At 44.4% G+C, this 21,511-nt stretch overlaps 1 protein-coding gene across 1 annotated transcript in view; it reads right to left on the bottom strand.

Moving 5' to 3' along the window:
• The window catches only part of LOC136853966 (uncharacterized), a 222,665-nt gene that overhangs the window by 160,229 nt on the left and 40,925 nt on the right, over positions 1-21,511 (bottom strand). The window contains exons 3-4 of the mRNA XM_067129883.1: positions 16,092-16,220; positions 4,898-6,081 (exon numbers count right to left, since the gene is read on the bottom strand). Coding sequence (XP_066985984.1) covers positions 4,898-6,081; positions 16,092-16,220 — 1,313 coding nt within the window. The remainder of the gene's footprint in view (positions 1-4,897; positions 6,082-16,091; positions 16,221-21,511) is intronic.

Below are 21,511 nucleotides of genomic sequence, written 5' to 3'. Positions count from 1 at the left end.
GGAAGACCCCAGCGGGAGCGAAGACTCTGGTTTGCTCTGGTTGCCTCCGCCAGAACATTATTGACCTTATCCTCAGGGAAGATGTTAGGTCCCCAGACAGAACTCTTCATGAGTCTATTGGGCTCATGCCTGATGGTGGCGTCTGCGAAGATATGCTTCCGGCAGTTTTGTCTCGCCACCACAAAGTCATAAAGGTCCGATTGGAATGACGCTAATAAGGATTTCGTCAGGACCTGGAACAGAGGTTCGTCAGTGTAAGTCAAAGCTGTTACCTCTGCGATGGTGATGGAATGCAGGGAGCGACTCAACCTGCACTTAGCCTCATACTCTGCCTTCAGAAGGGCCTCCGGAATCCTGGGTAGTTGCTCACTGAACAAGGTGGAGGCACACTCGGGGTCGAATTTACCCACTGTGAATGTAGCCGGAGCTCCCGACCAATATTCCGAATCCCAGGGGAAAAGAAGGGAGGTGGGATCTGTCTCCCGGAGTTGAGGCAGCGGTTTGCCATCTATTCCCGCCTGAAAGGTCAATTCTGCGATCTTAGTCGTGCAGGGGGTAGGGATGGAGTCACCTACCGAGAACATCGTAAAACTTCCTTTAAAGGGAGTAAGTTTCGTATTTTCGCACTCCCAGTCAGTGAGAGCGCGCATCAGGGCGGATTGGGCTTGGTCCCTGGGAAAGATAACCGTTTCCTTCGGGACCTTATCGGATCTAATCCAGGCTTCCTCTGTTAGCCTGGCATAGCCTGGGTAGGGAGGCACCAGGTCGGCTGGAAAGAACTCCAGTTCTTCCAGACGATGAGTGCCCAAACCCTCGATGGTCAGGGTGTCATTATGCAGGGGGGCGTGTAGAGCCAGCTGCCACAGGGTTCCCCTTATCAAAGGGGGGCAGTCTGGAGGCATCCGGAACAACATGGGACTGCTGTACTGCTCCGGATTGGATAAATCCGGAGAGCAAGCTTTCCTGGGCCTGCATCCTTTGTGCCAATGACAGCACTGACTGACCAGAGGTCTCCAAGCTTGAAAGAAGCTGAGAGAAAGGTCTTGTAGCCTAGCTTCAACCTTGGAGTCGATCCTCTGCATTAGAAGTTCGACGAAGGCCTCAGGGTCAAAGTTAGGCTGTGGGGGTTTAGCCTTAGACACTCTGGATCTCGACCCTTTGGACGGGGGAGTAGCCTTACTTGAGGACGCCACTGGTTTAAGAGCCAGTGACGACCTTGAGGGAGCTGGCAGATTAGACCTTTGAGGTCTAGAGGACTTTGGTAAGTCCTTCTTTTTTAAGGATCTCACCTTGGGGATAACAGACCAAGATCTGTCCCCAAGGATAGCTGGTTTGGGAAACCCCTGAAAGGAAGAAGAAGAGGAAGAAGAACTGAAAAGGGGACTACCAAAACCCTCTCCCCCTGCCTCACTTACCACCTTACCTTCTACCTGATGGTCCAAATCTACGCTCATCGGCTCGAGGTGGATGTTGATGGCCGCTACCTCTTCCACCACCTCTCCGCACAGGTTGTCTTCTTGGGAGGGCTGCGTCTCTTGCTGGATCCTCTCGATGATTGGGGCGGCCAATTCCGCCGGCATTGCAGCGGAGATCCGGGCACCGGGGTAGAGGAGATTACAAATCTCCTCCGACAGGACATATGGATTGCCAGACGCAACGTTCCTCCCAAATCCGCTGACCCAGATCTTCAGGGTTGACAGCGAAGAGTCACGGATGATTTGGTCAGACTGTAAGAAAAGGTAGGACTTACTGAAAACATTCTCCAATTTTCTCGTATGTCTATATAAGCCATTAAAGTCAAAAAGAGACTAAAGGTTAGCGGTCTCTTAAAACTTACCGACTCATCCACCACTAACTCGTACAGAGCGTAGCAGATTTCACAGCCATCCGGGTGCCAAACGACCAGGTCCCCAACGTGGACCGAGCAGCTGGAGTGCGATCGGCACACCTCGTGTCCACAGGGTTGTTGGAGAACCGCCGTGCACCCTGGCTCCTGACAACGTACCATCTGTAAGTGGAATGGTGGTACATGAGTATCGTCAAGGCAAGGCCCACCGGAATTAGGTCCGGCAGTAATAGGCTACCTTAACACAGATTTATGGGTGATGAAACATGCGTGTCATCAGGCAAAACCCGCCGGAATTGAATCCGGTAGTAAAAGACTAATAAACATAGGTTATGCTACAGAATGGCTAACTATTAATTATGTTAAAAATAAGTACTCTATGATACTCCGCCGCTATGGTACTCCGCCATGATTTGCCACTGAAATCTCGTTATGTCACATATGGAAACGGCGTAACGTGGCGGAAAGGAGTGTTCGCATATGGCCCATCTCTCAATCGCCCAGGGCGGAAACCACGTAGTGGAAACCGCCAATTAAACCGAAAACCATACCCACCGGAGTGGTAACATGGACGATAACAACAAAAGACCCGACTAACCTGGCGGAGACTTAACATAGCGTACCTCATGATTGCATCCCTGGGACAGTGTTCGACGCTCCAGCTATAACTATGGAAAGCAAGCAAACGAAACACCGCCCGATAAGGGAAAGGTAGGTGAGTGGCGGAAACCCGGCGAACGGCCACCAGTCGGGTGGGTAGCAACCTCTGGAAGCCGAATGTAACCTCCTCACAGGGGTGCCGAACGCAAGCGATCGGTTTCCCTCTGCTAGGAAGACGCCCAAGCCACGTCGCCAAAATCTAATCGATCAGGTAAAGAAGGACTAGGTTATATACACGAAATAACCTGCGCAACCTCTCGATCCCAGCCTACCTTCCAAAACCAAAACTTTCTGGCTTGGTCAGGAAGGCCAGAATGAGCGCTACAGGTGAGGGGGGGGAAGAAGAACCTCGCATAACCTAGCTACACCCTCCAAAACCGACAGCCTGGTCAGGTGGTAGACTATGAATTGAGGAGACCCTTCACTATTCTAACCTCACCCTCCAAAACCTAACGGCCTGGCCAGGTGGGCTAAGGGTGAAGAGCAACTCTCTCACTAGCCTAACCTCACCTCCCAAAACCTAACGGCCTGGTCAGGTGGGCCAAGAGTGAACGAGGAACTCCCTCACAAACCTAACATCTCCCTCCAAAACCTCAAAACGGCCTGGTCAGGTGAGCTAGGTAGTCTAAGCATCGTGCAAAAGCGCCTATCCTGTCTAGCCTAACCCTCCAAAACCGAATTACGGCTCGGTCGAGTAGGCTAGGCTAGAATATACCTAATCGAATAAAACTACCTGCCGTCCAGAGCACTAACATAATAAAAGTTAACCATTCGATGTGAGATGTCTAAAAATTATATACTTATAAATACATTAAAGGACTCAGCGGCAGAGAGGGCCAAACAACATCCGTTATACGGGAAGTGGGGATACCCAAAATGGCCACCTCTGACGCCGAATTGCACACATAAACTAATCCAAGAATAGACATGTCATCCATCCTTGTACACATCAGCTATGATCATGATAATAATAATACCACCATCGAGAAGGCACCAATTCGCTGATGGAAGAAGGAAACCAGTGAAAAGGGAGGAAAACTATGATCAGAAAAAGGGAGGGGAGTACCTCCATCCCTAGCCTAGATCAGTCATGATACGGGCTCCCTTACCTCCTACCAGCGAAACGGTAAATTCTCCAAATAAGGCTCCAAACTGAAATGGAGTATGGATAAAAACTAGCAGAAATATTCTGCTAATAAAATGCGAAGACTGAGGGTCAAGCATGGCAGAGGCAGACACAGCTCACGCCCGGCTGCGTAGAACTATTTACCTTGTAAACAATATACGAACAGTCAAAATATAATGCCTCTGTAATAAAAAACCAAAAGGAAATGGTACTCAACTTAGATGGTGGAAATTCCTGGTGGGATGACATGATGCAAGTAGAAAAAACCGAATAACAACACCAAAGAAAAATACGGTGTATCCTGGAAGGCGTGCTAAATTGGAATATGGCGGCCGGGGTGGTGGTTGGCTAGGTGCGGAGGGTAAGGCTTTGGAACGGCTCCTCCTTTTTCGGGGTTTTGAGAATGGAGAAATCTGTAGGACGAAGATCTGTGGTAGTGGCAACCACTCACCCCTTGTGCATGCCGACACCATCTAATGGTGTTCGATCCAGGGGTCGTAACCCTGGCATTATGGTTAGCTTTTTCTCTGATATATTTAGCAATATTTATACCTAGAAATGAGTGCTAATGGATCATTTCACTGGGTGACACAGGTCGAGCCCAGAAAACAAGATTTTCTTGATCTTATATGAAATTTTTTCAATTTTCTGCTATTGGAAAATAAAAAGAGAAAAAAAAAATAATTGTCCTTTTGCCATCATATAAGTATTATTTACAGTAATAAATGAAGTACTTAGTTAATGCTCTAGGTTAATTTATTTGTTTTCTCAAATATTACAATACTGGTTTAATGAAAATAAAGCCTTTTTGATTAAATTTAAGGTACTGTACTTAAAAAATGTATATGATTCTAAATAAATGTACCACATATAATAAACGACGCTCATTAAGAGAGTCCCATGAACCACATAAGGAGGACATTGCAGTTAATGTGTTAAATTATACACTACTTTCAGATAACTTTTTCTAAGCTTAATTTTAATTCAGTACAGTAATTATATATATATCATGCCCAACATGCATTGAACTCCTATGTATTTTATTTAAAAAGCAGCATGGTAATTTAAATAACATACATATGTAGGGTTTTTTTTATGATACAACATTGAACACCATAGGTGGAAGGCAGTATCAATTACGGTTAATTTGGCAAAGCAAGCACCACAATAAATTGCCTTTGTTGGACAGTAACTACAAATAAATTTAAAGTAAAGGAATGGTTTCTTTCTATGAAACAAGTCTTTGAAAAAAAATAAAATCTCACCTGGGAGGAAGCAGTAATTTTCCATCGTAGATGTAGAGGGATTCTGGTATGATGGTGCATTTTGCTATTGCTTTTGGCATCTTCAAAAGAGAGTGGAGGATATTTATAAGCATGCTGGGAGCTTCCCGAAGTTGACTATACACTTGCAGCACATCACAGAGCAAATCATCAGTGGCAGAGGCAAGATCCTTGGAAGTATCATAATCATCAGAGTTTACTGTGTCACTTATGCACTTGTGAACAATGGTACAAAAATTATTCAGTATCAAATCGACCATATCCTTGGGACTGATTTGCAATAATGTCTGCAGACACTGGACTCCTGATGCTGTCCATAACAAATGTTTTATAATTAAGTCACTTAGGTTATTCAACCACCTTTTGGGACAAATGCTTTTTAATGTAACATCATGGTTGAAGTGGAGATCCTTCACAGCAACCAACACTGATAGCAACAGAGCCTCTTGTTTGTGGTGGTTACACTGCTGTGCTATAATCTGCTGACAGGCTAGATTATTCTTATTAATGGCTAATATATTAGAGCCCTTCACAGACACACCAATAATGAAACAAAGTACGATTGTCATTCTGTGGTTCATATCATTGTAGTTCTTGTAGGCTATTGAAAAAGATGTTAGAAATTCATATAAAAGATGTTTACATAGTTCCACAGGTTCATTGTTAATGAACATTATGAGAGATGAGAAAATCTGACTCCCATCTTCAGGTAATGAAACTTTAGTTTCTTCAGAAAATAATACTGACAAAATGTCCATGTACATCTGTTTTGATGTTTCATCAAATAAACTAAGAGACAGAAGCTGTTTTAGTTCACACAGTAATTTTTTCATATTTTCACAGTCTTCAGTTTTAGAAGTAGAACATAGTCTTACATAAGGTAGAAACACATGCTCTATAACTGATGAAATACTAGCCTTCTTGTCATTATCGCTTTTCATGAAAGAACCAATTTCTTGTGTAAGCATTAATGCTAAATTTACATTTGTATCTTGTCTATGGTCTTTTATTATCCATCTGATCACACCTTGAAGTAAAATCAAGCAATGTACCGGACGGTGTGTTACCATGGGTGAAAGTCGGGGGTTCTGCAGAAGAATGTAGGTTATCCTTACTGCATAACTCTGGACACTGCAGTCTGCATTTGCAACATGACTTGCAAGAGTCTGGAAAAAAGAAAAGGTATAATTCAATGTAGAAAAAAGAATGCAAAAATAATATACCCTTAAAATTAATTCTAATAATGCACAGATTATAAATGACAATACAAAATAAAGTACAAAAATTAATTTTACAATACTCTGAACAACAGACAGTATAGGGGCACATTCATTTTGCAGCAGCTGTAACCTATGACATTTGCATGGACTCAACCTTCGAAATTTGTACCCAGCCTTGTAGAGGTATTTGTGAAACCTTAGTGGCCTGGGTACATAACCAAAATGCTGCTTTAATTTTGGTCCACAGATTCCACCTCACAAAACACAAACTAATCACAGCATTGGCTTAGGTTTGGCTTTAAAAAACATCATCTCATGGGCAAGGTGACAGTCTCAAATGTGTGGCATATTTTGCATTGTTTTTAGAACTTGAAGCAAATACATAAATCTTGCAATTCAGGAATGTTTTGGGATATAAAAAGAATGATTTTACCAACATATTTTTGGAGTCAATGACCTTAACAGTTGTGACACCTAGTAATTTACTATTAATCAATCAATCAGTCTGTTACAGTACTGAGGGAAAATAATAAAATCATAGCACTTTATATAAACATAATAATTCAGTTGAAAGTGTGAGTATGCATTGCAAGGCTAATACATTTCCTCCAGCAAGTCAGTAACAAATGTGTGATATTTGACATTATTTCTGCATCTGAACTCTGTATTCACTAATAAATGCTTCCCATAATTCAAAAATATTTTGTTTTATTAAACAGTAAGAAAAGGTACTGGCAAAGTACTGCATAACAAAATTCCAGTAAGAAACACTGGCCTACTTTATCAAGATGATTTTTATGTGAAAATGTTTATTTTGTGTATTTTGTGAATAACCATGGTAAAGCTTGTGACATATTTAGCATGAGGCTGGAATATTTGTATATTTGTGTTTCAGTTAATTCAAAATGTTTTAGGCTATTATATCGTGAGAAAAGGAAAAAATATGTGTATATATAGTGCATATTATGCAAAGTAGTTATTAAATTTTTCATATAAAAATTACTTGGATTTTGTAAAGTTCTTATGCTCACCCATTTGCTTTTAAAGAAGAGTTTTGCATCACATCAGAAAGCTCAAAGCATAAGCTTTCTAATGATATACCAAAACTGGTTATCTCTACACTACCTACGTAAGATTCATATAGTTTTAAGCTGTTGGCTTGCTTGGCAACTGAGGAAAATTAAAGAAAAGAGAGGTTGTGTCTATTTTATCTGCTTATCTTGTCCTCCCGTTTACTTCCCACTACCCGCCATTCCATTTTCTATGTCTAAGTTAGTTTTCTACCTGCTGGATGTGGGAAGGATGGGTGAATAATATGAATGTTAGGTAAGTACGGGAAAAACAAATTTTATTGTGAAATTGGTATTATTTCTATGAATCTTATGTAACATTCATATAGCTTGTTACCACACTGACAAGGATGGTGGGAGAGTGCAGCACTCAGCAAATGCAGGTAAACCGAACCCATATAAAACACGATTGGTTTTGAAAGTTAATAATAATCCTGCTGGCAGTCTGCTTCCAGTCAAGGACTGACATCAGGGATAATGGACCTGTATGACATATTTGGAAATACCAATACACAGGGATTTACTCTAAAGTAAAGCAATCCTCACACAAAACATTCAAGTCCTGGGAGCAAGTTAACAAAAAGCCCAAGGCCAAAGAGTTTTGTCCCCTGCTTTCATAGCTTTGACTGGTTCTAATACCATGAATAGTTCAGACTATAACCTTCCGAAGTTGGGAGAATCAGTGGCGCCTACACCTACTCGATACTGTACTCATATCTTGAATGATGCCTCAATCTGTATCCTTTTGCCAGAAGGCAAAGACCACGTACACAAAAAGAGAACAAGGTTTGAGGTGGGAAATATAGAATTTTCAGGACATCTTTTTCCACATATGGAATGGCACTTGGTCCCTTCAGCAGGCATTTAGAAACTGCAAAAGGTGACATTCATCTTCCCTGCTAGTATGGTACCTCCATATTCCTGGAGAACCAATAACCCTTTTATCCTTTCACTTTTATAACAAATAATTATGTGAAGCCAGAATTTAAGAAATCTGCACTTATTGGGAAGCATGGGAAGAGAGTAAAAATAAAGCTACTTATTTCCACTATCCCAGTGTCTCACAACTCCACAGAGGAATGGACAACACTTGTCCTTCTTTTTCGAATTGGAAAAGTTTCGCATCAATGTGGCTAACCAGGAGTTTGGTGCCCCTGTGGGCCAAATTTCAGATGGAACAGCCACTTTTGAGTTCCATGCAAGGATCCACCTCTTTTCTCTCCTAACCTTGTCCACTATTCTGGAAGTGACTATGAGAGAGCTCTGAGTCTTCTAGAACTGTTTGGATTATGGACGCAAAGACCTTTTTGCAAATCTTACGGTGTTTGCGTCAGAAGCAGAGAACAAAAGAACCTCCAGACAGTCTCTCCAGCGGAGGCCGTTAGTCAATCAGCAGACTGATGAGTCCAACAGCAGGGGAGTTAACCACAGCATCCTCTAGTATGTAACACCTCCTCCGATGCTGAAGCAGCAGGGAAAGGCGCTTGCTTAATCTGCTGGAGATGAAGGAACTACCCAACTTGCTGATTAAGCGTTCACCCTTCCAAGACACCAAGAACTAGCATCACCTTCCCAAGACTATCATACCACGAATGATTGCAAAAACCTCCAAAAAAGCTGTTCCAGCTCTGCTTGCAGGGATTCCATATGCACAAGTTCCTTGCCTGGTTCGGTGGCTATTGGGTGACAGTCAACTTGTCGACAGGACAACTGGGCGACAGCCAACTGGTCGACAGGACAACTGGGCAACAGCAACTGGTTGACAGGACAACTGGGCAACAGCCAACTGGTTGACAGGACACTGGGTGACAGCCAACTGGTTGACAGGACAATTGGGCGACAGCCAACTGGTCGACAGGAAAACTAGGTGACAGCCTAGGGTAAGACTTTTTACTATGCAAATAGTAAATTATAGTAATAATAACAGTATTAGATGTGACAGACATTGGCACTGATTAAAAATTAAGTCTTTATTATAAAACAACTGGTCAAGACTTCACTATGTAATTAGCAAATTATACCAATAGTAATAATAACATTGCACACAAAAGACATGGACACTGATTAAAAATTAAGGCTTTCTTTATGAAACAAGTTTAAAAAGACTTTATTAAGGAACGACATTGTACCCCGCATTTTTAAGGTAGAGCAGAACCTGACCACGTCCTTGAATTCTTGATAATGCGCAACCACACTCTTTATTCTTTCATCGTTTTGTTCCGTCTTCTTGCTTAGGTTCTGCTGAATGTCGTCTTGGCAAGTGTTAACCTGAAATTATACTTCATATACCACATATATTATGCATATATGACACTGTGATAAATAAGATTTATGTAACTGGGGCACTTACTTTATTATGGAAAAATTAGTACCTGAAGTATAGAATTCTCAGTGTTGTGCTGTTCTTTCCGTAGTTCGTCCAGCAGTGAAAACATTGATACTCTCCACTTGTTTACCATTTTGTTAAATTTGTTGTGTCAGCCTTCTACTGCGTTCATTAGTTCTAGCTTCATTTACCACTGTGCTTTCGTACACATTCCACATCTCAACTGGGTACCGTGGTGGATGTACTCAACTTCTATTACATGCAAGCAATGCCCTCAAGTCATATGAAATCCTCATTGTTTTTGTTATTTAGCTCATCCAACAAAATTTTGAATGCTCCCATTATTATTATTATTATTATTGTTATAATCTACTATTTTCATAGTGAAAAGTCTCGCCCAGTCCTGTTGACCAGTTGACTGTCGCCCAGTTGCCCCTGAACCCCTTGCCTCTTCAGGCAAAGAGGATGACACACCAGCTCTCTTCTCCCTTGCTTGTTCCCGATCTTGTGATGAACCAGATAAGCCCCTTGCCAGAGAAGGCATACGAGATCCAGCAGAGCTGCTGTCAGAAGGACATTTGGACTTTGACTCCATGCCCCTCAGCTGCTCTACTCAAGAGACAACGAGCTAGTAAAAACAGAGGGCAAGAACAAGCATGTACACCACCACTTTGCTTCCACGTACCTTGCACCCACATTAGAGTGGAAAAGATCAAAAGAGGTCTTTGATTGATGAGATAGTGCTGGCTTTCCTCTGTGCATCCCAAAGAGGTGCAGGAGGGAGTACCTAACCTGTTGCTAGAGTGGTCCCGGGTCCACTCACATAACACGAACAGGTTGTACGTGCCCCTCTATGAGTCTCTTCAGAGGCATAAGAAGAAATGTCTTGAGCTAACAAATGCACTCAGTCCCTAGACTGAACATGCTCAGAGCAAGGAGACCCAAAGAACTCATCCAGGTGGAGAATGAGGCTGGAGCAGAACTCTTATTCAAATGGGGAGGCACAAAGGCATCAGCCCTGCCAGAGGTAACATGACCACACATCAGTGATCTCGTACTCCTGCTCTCCTCCAAGAAGAACAAGCACATGTCAGGAGTCCACCTGGACTTCTTATGCAAGGCCTTAGACTTCCCCTTCTTCTTCTTCTGCCTATGCAGTGAAAGAAAGTCTGAGAGGAGGATAAAGACAAGCTCAATGACAATAAAGAAGACAAAGGGGAAGAATGATGAGATGCTGACTTCACTTTCATCTTACAGTCTTGGTGGTCTTCCATGCAGAAGGGAAGGTCAAGACCACAACTGAAGACAACAAAGAACCAACTGGAGGATGTGCCACTACAAACACTACTGCAACAATGTCTTCAAGGTGCCGAGAATGTCACAATCAGATGAATACAAGGGTGAAATAGTTGCTGAAGAGGCAATTCTGTCAGCAGCTACATCACCCTCAGAGAGGGCATTGGCAAATTTCTCAGACTTGAGTGCTATCCCTCCAAGAAGGGTTAGCACTACTGGGAAGCGGGATGAAAATGAAAGAAGGCAGAAAAAAGGGGCCAGAAGGATTTGGTGGCGTATTCACCCCTTCCCATAAGGAAGCCAGCAAACACTCTTTGTTCTTCTTTCTCTGCTTGCCAAACTTCTCCCACTGAGGAGAAGACTAACCAGCACACTCCTTTCAGGGGGAAGAATGGGGCCATGTCTCCTCTCTACTGTTGTGGGAGACATGAAGCATCCACAAGGACACCAACGCCCCTCACAACACCACTAGTCATGTTATATCTACGTGCTAGCAGAAAAAAAAGGAGACAAAACCAAATACACAATTCAAGAAGGGTAGTGTGCTACCCTTCTTGAATTGTGTATTTGTTTTTGTCTTTTGTCTAATATTTGTTCTAAAAGGATACAAACCTTCGTCTTCTGTATGGATAAACTTTGGTGATAGGTGGTCTGGTCAGTGAAGCTTAATAATAGGGAGGTAATATCTAGATGAGAAAGACGGGTGACCCATTCACTCACACAATAATTGACATAACTTTTTCTTCGATGGTTGTTGTACAAAGATGTCCCCACTGCTGATGACATCATGGAACTCAACTTTGTTTATTGAAGTTATATTAATTATTCTAATGCTACTTTGTTCCTGTGTAAGCACAAACCATGGTCTTTTATATAGGAGCTGATCTTAATAACAAGGTCATTGACTGGTGGAGATGGCAAGTGAGTGAGGGAATACCTTCACTTGCCTTATGGCCCCACTCACTCTTTTTTTCAACTTGTGGATATAATAGATGTGCTTTACTCACTGTATAATCATTGAATATTTGGGTGAGCACACTACTCACCCAAATAGTCTGAAGCCTGCCAGAGCATGAGCTGACAACCCTTGGTGGTATCTCCTGAAGTGGGAATGTTTGAGTAAACACGGTTTTTGGGGAAGGAGTCTCGGAAAGTCCACGAACAACCGCAGAAGGTCTGGGAACCACTCTTCAAGAGACCAGAACGGGACCATGAGGGTCATAATTATGTTGTAATGAGAACGAAATTTGTTCAACACCTCCCTGACCAAGATGAGGGGCGGAAAAGCATATAGGTCCAGATCGGACCAATCTTGCAGCATGGCATCTGTTGTCCATGCTAGAGGGTCCAGCAAACAGGTCTAATATCGGTCTGCCCCATAGTCTCCAAAGATCAAGACAGACTAAGGGATCCAAGGTCCACTTAGTGGGAAGAACCCGCTTCCGATGGCTCAACTTGTCTGCCAAGACATTTAGTTTGCTCTGAATAAAATCGAGTAACTAGCGTCACTTGATTTTGATCTGCCCACAGAAGAAGCTCTCTTGCTGCCTGGGAGAGAGAGAAGGAATGAGTGCCGCCCTGCTTTTGAATGTATGTTAAGGCTGTGGTATTGTCAGCATGGACTACCACCGTCTTGTTGTAGACCATGCTCAAGAAAAACTTAAGTCTCAAGTGAACCGCTTTCAGGTCTCGGACATTTACGTGAAGGTTCTGTTCTTCCAGGGACCATGTCCCTGAAATTTCCTGGTTTCCCAGAAAGGCCCCCCTAGCCTAGATCCGATGCATTGGTTAGAAGTCTAGGTAGGGGGCTCAGAGGATGAAGAGACTTTCCCACAGAAAGTCTTTCTTCAGATAGCCACTATAGCAGGTCCAACTTGATCTCCGGGGTTATAGGAAACACACAGGTATCCCGCTGTGTTTTCCTATACCAGTTGGTCTTGAGGAAGAATTGAAGGACTCTCATATGAAGTCTGCCCAGCTTGACAAACGTCTCGATGGATGACAGAGTCCCCAGTAGGCTTATCCACTGATGGGCTAAGCAAGACAAGAGGGCTAGAAAATTGTGGACCATCAGAAGGCTGCTGGCAATTCTCTTGGGAGACAAAAAAGCCCGAAAAGTCAGAGAGCTGAGAGTCATCCCTAACTGGGACTTCTGGGAGTTGATGAGAATGCCCAGTTCCTGAGTGATGAGAAGAATCTTGAGCAAGTCATTCATGCACTTCTCTCTCAACAGGATCAGAGAAGCCAGTCGTCCAGGTACAAACTGACATTTATGCCTACCAATGGAGCCATTTTGCTTGAGGAGTAAAAGGGATGGCATAGCCCTCCTTCAGAACCTTGATAATCCACGGTTCTGCACCTCTGATCTTCCACTTCTCCCAAACTCGAAAAATCTGGCTCCCACTGGCACACGAAGAACTACTTCCCCGTTTCTTAGGCACAGACTTTGTCAAGAACTTTCTGATGGATCTGGCCGAGAAGCGGACATTGGAGTGGGACTTAGGCTGTGACTTGGGCTTACTTCCACGAAAGGGTTGCTGGAGTGGAGGCTGTCTTGGGAGCCAACACAGACAAATCCTTGAGGCATTTGGTGGCCTAGTTCCGACAATGAAAATATTACCTTCGCCGATGAGAATGCAGAATGATGGGAAGAGTCAACGAGGCTGGAGAAGTCCCCTTGGGAGGAGGCAGCAATTCCCAAAGAAGGAGCTTCCCCGGTGACGTAGGAAAGATATCTCCTATGAACTAAGCGTGAGGGAGGGAAGGCGAAGGACATTTGCCTTGCTCCCTCTTAGCAGAAAGCCAATCCCCAATCTCTTTGAGAGTCTTCTTAGAAGACAAAGAAAGCACCATCTTGGGGAGCCTAGCTCTGTCATCTTGATGACTCCTCATAAGAAAGGTTGACACAGGTGAGACTGAGGCAGCTGGGGTGAAAAAGGAGGGAAAATTCGCCAGCAGATACTGAAGTAGAACTGCATAGGCCAAAGGAGGAGCAGGTTCTTGACCAAACTCCTCTTCTCTTGAGGAGACTGGAGACAGGGTTGTATCATGAGCAGGCCTGGAGATGGAAGGAGCCTTCTTCAGTAGGCTCATTATGTCAGCCAACTGCTGTTTAATGGAGCCAATAATGGCTTGTCTTGATCTACAGGAGCTAGAGACTGGCACTGAAGAGTTGGCGCCAGGAGCTTAGGAGTAGGTGCTGGGCACCTGAGAGGGTTCGTTGGGTGCTTGGGAGCCATGTAAGGGCACTCAACAGCTGGGTGGCCAGGAGAGAAGGCTTCTGGACTGTCCCATGTGGAAAGTGGATGCTGGACTGAAGCAGGGACAGAGGGGTCCACAGTGTAACTGCAGGAAGGCTGTGGGCTGAGACTAGCCTTCTTGGCCTGCTTTAACAGGAAGCAGAGAAAGGTGACCAACATCATCTGCACGTCTCTTCAGTGGATGTGAAAAATCAAGAAAGCATTTATGGCGTTTCCTGTCTGCGCCGGAATTGTTGGAACTAGATGACCAGATGACAACTGGTGCACATCCAATGAGACACCTTTCCAGCGGCTGTCTGTTGATACCTGGGAACGTGCAACAGGCTCGACTGAGGGGGCCACTAGCCGTGGGCAAACCCCACCAGCCTCCCTTTGACTTCCGGTATGTCTTCCCCTAGGTTCAGGGGAGCAGGACCGTGACCTCACCTCCACTTGCATAACACTGCCACTTGTCACTTTTTCCGCATACCCTTTGCTCATTAACACTTGCAGTGATGCTCCTAACTCTGCCACTGTATTAACAACAAGGTTAATTTTCTTGTCAAACCTAGCTTCGAGACTGGTATTAGGGCTGGAAGCAAGGGAGCCAGGCATGGGAGTAGGTAGATTAATAGTAGGAAGGCTAAGAACAGGAGAAAAAGAGGGAACAGGGGAAGAAGGAATAGCAGGACTATCTAAACCAGGTTTAGGAGTGGTTTATAGGCTGCTAAGTGAAGCTCGCCTCTCGGCTCTAGAGGCTGCTTTCCTCTTCCTATCCCTTTCTAACTTGTCTAGGTGAGCTCCAAGTATTTTCCACTTTTTCTCGTTCCAATCATTACATTCTGCACAGGTTTTCTTCCTACCACACTACTGCCCTCCACAGTCACAGTAAATTGTATGTGAATCGTAGCAAGATTTGGTCAATCTGGTTTTACAACCTTTGTTGCAGTAGCGAAAACTAGAGGAACTAGAATCAGACATAATCAGTAAAAACACTATCCTGATCCTAAAAGATACTAAGAAGCTGAGCAAGCTTGAAGGCTATGCAAAATACAATGGTAATATTTCACCAAAATCCAATAAAGACAAACGAAAACCACGAAAAAAGCATCTGCTAACAACCCGATGTTTACTTGAGAGCCAGCAGAAACACATTGAGGTTATCTGCTGAGTCATTCCCAGTGCTCCTGACAGTGGGCGGGGCTAGTCACCTACACAAAACAATTGAAGCGCTACCGTGATTTTTAAAAAAAAGGCTGCTGCATGAGCTAGAAACTATAGCTATGTAATTACTTGGTAAGTTACTTATATGAAATTAAGATTTATCGCTTTTACTAGACTCTTATATTATATTTTCTCTTAGGGGGTCATGTAGGGGAGTAACAGGTAACATTCTGAAATATCTGTTTTCCCATCACAGTTCCACTTACCTGTAAATTCTGTACAGTATTCTTATTTTCAAAACTTTCCAAGATACATAAGGTTAGGTTAAAATCCAGAAAACAAGGACATTCAACAATCCATACAGTATATTCACAACAACAGCAAAAATGTGGGCCTGAAGAACAAGGTCAGATATCATATAAACTTAATGTGATAAGTTGCCGCAAACTGACCACCTTTGCTTCACTATTCTCACTTAGTGATGTAAACTACTTACATATATGAGGGTTGTTATAGCCATACTTGCTCAGGGCGTGTTCTACAAATGGGAAAACATCCAACTGTCTACATAATCTTAATTGCTAAGATGAAAAAAGGAAATGATTTACAAATGCCTGAATGTCTCTATAGTACAAAATGAGAGTACCAACTTTAGTTCCATGAATGGCTAAGAGAAGAAAAAATGAGCATAGCTTGTGATACTGTTGGTCATGAACTGAGGTTCAACAAAAGACATAAAAATGTATGAATAGACAGTTTTCCCATCTGAAAGAAGAAATAACACTTCATGAATAACTATCTCTAAGGAGTTTGCTTGTGTCAAAGTATGAAAGGGCTTAATCTAAAGGCAAAATAACTTACCTCCATAAAACATGAATCCAACAAACATATCCATCCTTTTTGGCCAAGTGCCTCTAATTGAGATGAACTCAATATAATTTCAAGTGTCTTCCAAGCTGCTTCAGACTCCTGTGGACTCAATTCTAATGCCTGCAAAAAAAATCTGACTTTTTAGGCTAATTATTTTAACACTAAAATAAAGGTAAAAGTTACACAACCTATATTGTAGTCAATGCCTGACAGAAGAGTTTACTAACATGAGGCAGTAATTTCTCTACGTCCAAGAAAACAGGTTTTGATGTAGGAAAAACTTATTTTTGGTAGTCGCTGTTGAGTCCTCAAGGAGTTACCTTCCATAGTCTACTAGAGCTCCATGGTGATCAAACTAACATCAAAGAATTCTCTTCTAGTTGGTCTTTTTGGCCAGGTATTGTGTCGTAATGATTAACATTATAAAACGTGACGGAGTATATGATGGACTCAAAGATAAGAGGGCACTTTCCCTTATCTTCAGCTAAGGTGAACCCAGTTTTTTCGCCAGAGAACCTGCAAGAAAGAGAAGTGACTATTGCCCAAGCACATCTGCCCTCTTGTTTACAACCGGGCCGGTAAAGACCAGGGAGTCGCTACAGTCTGCTGGTCAATGCAGGATGATCCCTTGCCCAAATCCCATGCCTTTTCGTCAGAGAAGTGGGAGGGTTTTGAGGATTCAACAGCAACTACCAAAAACAGGTTTTTCCTATGTCAAAACCTGTTTTCTGATATTGTAATCACTTGTTTCATCCTCAAGGAGCTTTACAAAGAAACTAACAGGTGACAAAAAAGGCTTAAGCTCTCAATTTTTAATCGAAACACCCCAAAGGAAAAAAACATTTCTGGTCTGAGGTCAAGCCACAAATTTTATGTCCCATTCTTTATTCCAAATACTCTTCAGGTTTTGGTACCAAGGAACAAGAAACTATACACGAACTTATGTTTTAGGATGTAGTTCTACAGTGGCTTACTTAAGCATGCTGGGCTTGGTTGCAGTATTGTCGCCCTTCTCCCAGCGATAGTTAGCAAACTCACTGTCAATAAGACCCCTGGTTTTCTGCTGTAGCACCTAGGGGTTAGGACTAACCATGCCACCTACTGATACACAGTGTAGTCGAATTTGTTAAAGCGCGTGGCAATATTTTTTTTCTGTCTCTGATGGATGACCACCCTGTACATTTTGAGACTTCTTCGAAAGAGACGTTTCTGAAGTAGGCCAACGACATACCTTCCTAATATCATGTGACCTAGAAAAGGAATGTGGATTTGCCTTTTTAATGAGAGACACTACAGTCATTCTCAGCCCTTGTAGGGAGAATGGTTAGCGTGTGCTAGGGTGAAGGAAAATAGGACCTTCTGGGATGTCTGCCGTGACTTCTGGGTAAACCTTAAGTGCTTGAACCAGGCATAATGTCCTGTCTGATAAACTGAGTTTTCTTATATGAATAGATTTCCTTCTTAAAGGATCCTCATTCTTGGCCAGGAATGATGGGCCAGGGGACAACAATAATTGATGGTCAGCTGTTTGCCTGATGTATTGTCCCCATCTAAGACAGCCCAGTTCACTAATACCAGCTCCTAATGCTAATGCAATCAAGAAGATTGCCTTTTGTAACCTGCGTTGTGGTTGTATTGGGTCTGCTGAATTGAGGGGTTGACAGAAGTCTAAGCACATTGTTCAGGGACCAAGTAATTGGAAGCCTTTTAGGAGCGGGCCTTTGTAGAGCAAAAGACTGCAGAAGGGAAGTGACAACTTCTATGCTGGAGTCAATCCCGAATCCATAAAGCATGGGTTCCGTTAATGCTGCCTTATATCTCGTGACTGTTGTAACCGCAAGGCACTTGTCTTCAAAAAGGTATGTAGGAAAATTAAAAAGTGTTTCTATAGAAATGTCAACTGGGCCCTCAGTATGGGTATAATCAAACCATATCTTCCATATGGACTGGTATTGCCGGATAGATGATGTCCATAACTTTTACAATTGGTACCTAGCAATGTTCGGTGAGTAATTTTCACAATAGCTATTTAAAAATCCAAACATGAAGGTCTCAGCTCAGAAAAAAGGATGCATAAATGACTTTCCCTCCTACTGTCTGGGACAGAACAGCGGACGGTAGTGGAATTGATCATTTCGTCCATTGTTGAAGTAATAGGAACCAATGCTTGTTTGGCCAATTTGGGACTATTAAGTAAGCTATTCCTTTGAAGGTTAGAAGTTTGCTCAAAACCTTTGAAATCTGGGACAATGGATGAAAAAGATATTGTACTCCCCTTGTTCCAGTCTTTGGGAAAATATCTCTTGCTGTCCAGGTTTGGAGACACATACAGTATATTAGGAGTTTGTAATTCTTGTATGTGGCAAACAGGTCCACTTCCAGTTGCGAAGCATGTTGGCTACTGTTTGAAAAGAGTGGTTGTCCAACATCCACTCTGTTGAGGCTGTCATTTTCCTTGATAGAGAGTCTGCCATTATAATGAGACCCCCTGTGAGGTGAACTGCAGACAGGTACCACTTCCTTGCTTGCACCATCTGAAGGAGGGCTAGCATTATCATACTGAGAGGTGGTGAACTTGAGCCCGACCTCTTGATGCAGGACATTGTAGTTATGTTGTCTCTCTCTTCTGGAGGTCTGAGTTTTTTGAGAGACAAAAAGACAGCCATCAGCTCTAGGGAACTGATATAAGAATTCCTCAGAGTAGCTGACCATCTCCTCACCACCTGATGATCCTCCCAATGTCCTCCCAACCTGTCAATGAGGCATCTGTGTGTATTGTCAATTGTACAGACGTAGGAGTCAGGATGACCTGTCTCGCCAGGGATTTCTTCCGGGTCCAAGGCCAAAGTAGCTCCCCAACTTTTTAAATCTTTTGATAAGGTTGGTCTTGCATCTTTTTTCTTGCATGCGATAACCAAAATTTGTTCACATTTTTAGCGGCAATCAAAGTATAGTATTGGATCTATTACTGATGTGAACTGCAGCAGCCCCATCATACCTTCTAAGTGCCATCTGGAAACTCTGGGCTGTGCAAGGAACCTTTTGAGGACTTGCCTTATTCTGTTTTGAGTAAGATGGAGAGAGACAACAGCCATGAAGAGTATCCCAAAACAGTCCCAGCCACTGAAAGTGTCTGCTGGGCGTGGGGCGGGATTTTTTCCAATTTATTTATTATAAAACCTTTTGACTGTAGTCTGTTGACCATTGCTCTTAGGTTTTTCAAGCACTCTTTTCTAGCGGGCCCCCAAATCAACCAGTTGTCTAGGAAGGCTATTAGTTGTATTCCTTTTTGTTTGAGTTCTTGAATAAATACCATTGCTAATTTTGTAAAAAATTCTTTAGGCAATGTTTAGCCCAAAGGGCATGACTTTGAATCTGTACCTATCTTTCCCTATCCTAAACCTTAGGAAGGGGTGGAAGGGAACAGAGATAGGGATGGTATGCATCTTTCAGATCTATAGAAACTGTCCAAGTCCCTTTTGGACCAAACAAGGCCTGCCCTCACCATAAAGCTGCTGCCCTTCACGCACGGCAACCCGTCATCATGGCTCTACAGGGTCGAGGGGCAGTTCAGGCTGGTGGGACTCACCGACGAGGTGCTGCAGGCAGACGCCGTGATCAACGCCCTCCCCGAAGATGTCTACAGGACACTCGCCCCGTGGGTGTCTGCCGCAGGTCCCGTCATCTACAGAAAGCTGAAGGCTTCGCTCGTCGAGACCTGCTCCTGCCAGTCTCCGAGAGGGACACCCGTGCCCTTGACCTCGTAAACAACCCTCGACACAACCAGAACCTCAGGGAGACTTGGAGTGTGATCCAGGACCTCCTCATACTGCCCGGGGCAGACGCCAGCGGCAGGCAGTCGGAGATAAGCCTGTCAAGGGAGATCTTCCTCCATCACCTCCTCCTGGAGGTTCAGACCCAGATCCTCGGGCCTCATACAGTGCCGCTCGATGACCTGATCAGGAGGCGCAGCAGTTCACAGACTCCACGAGGGCAGCGAAGCAGGCATCCACGCCTGCATACCCCATCAACTCCCTCCAGCCAGAGGAAAGCGCGGAGGAGGAGATAAGCGCCGTCACCAGGAGGCGGCCAACCTACCACCACAAGAAGCAACAACCGGGGCCTTGCTACTGCCACCAGCAGTACGGCAAGGACACCCGGAACTGTCAACCCCCCTGCTCCTTCGCCCATCCAAAAAAACGGGGGAGGTGGCGGCCAATAGCACAGGCCTCCTTGCTAGCAGTGGAACCCAGGAGCCCAAAACCATTAGGGTTTTACGTCTGCGACACCATCTCTGGCAGGATGATGCTGGTCGGCACTGGAGCCGTACAATCAGTGTTCCCGCCATCCAGAGAGGACCGCAAACGCCCGCCGGACCCGGCTGCCTCCCTGACGACCACCAACGGGTCCTCCATCCTCTCCTATGGCACCAAGCTCCTGTCGATCTCCATCCTTGGCCGGAGGTACAGTTGGAACTTCATAGTTGCGCACATGAGGACCCCACTCCTGGGCGCGGACTTCCTCGTCCACTGCAGCCTGGCAGTCGACGTCAGTCACAAGCACCTGTTGGACACCAACTCCTGCCAGTCCCTCCCCCTGGCGACGGGCCTCAGCACACCCGCCATCTTCTCTATCGCCCCGCACCAGCACACCCAGCTGCTGAAAGAGTTCACCGACGTCTTCAAGCCCGAACTACGTCAGGTGCTCGGGGCCCTTGCAAAGCATGGAATCTACCACCACATTAAAACAAAGGGGCCCCCATTGCACGCAAAGTTCCGGAGGCTCCCCCCTCGGCGCCTCCAGAAGGCCAAGGACGCTTTCGCCGAGATGGAGCATATGGGCATACGCAGGAAGGCCTCCAGCCCATGGGCCTCTCCCCTCCATATGGTGCAGAAACCGGATGGCTCCTGGAGACCCTGCGGCAACTACAGGCGGCTCAACCTCGCAACTGAACCAGATCATTACCCCCTTCCAAACATGCAGGATCTCACGGCCTCTTTTCACGGGGCCAAACTATTTTCTAAATTAGATCTTTTGAAGTCCTACTTTCAGGTACCAGTAGCTCCAAAGGACATCCTCAAAACCACCATCATCACGCCCTTCGGGTCCTACGTCTTCGCCTTCTCCACCTTCGGCCTGAGGAACGTGGGGGCAACCTTCCAGAGACTGATGGACAACATCCTGGGGGACCTGAACTTCTGCGTCTGTTATGTAGATGACATTCTGGTATTTTCCGGATCCCACAAAGAACACCTGCGACACATCTGGAAGGTCCTGCAGCACCTGCAGGAGAACGGCCTCGTCGTCAGGTTCGATAAATGCACCTTCGGCGACAAAAGAGTCGACTTCCTTAGCCACGAGATATCACCGGGAGGCATCTGTCCACTCGCATCGAAGGTCGCAGCCGTTAC

Source organism: Macrobrachium rosenbergii, chromosome 28, assembly GCF_040412425.1.
Source record: "Macrobrachium rosenbergii isolate ZJJX-2024 chromosome 28, ASM4041242v1, whole genome shotgun sequence".
Lineage (NCBI taxonomy): Eukaryota > Metazoa > Arthropoda > Malacostraca > Decapoda > Palaemonidae > Macrobrachium > Macrobrachium rosenbergii.
The sequence above is the reverse complement of the archived record's forward strand: the minus strand, read 5'-3'. Positions and strand labels throughout refer to the sequence as shown.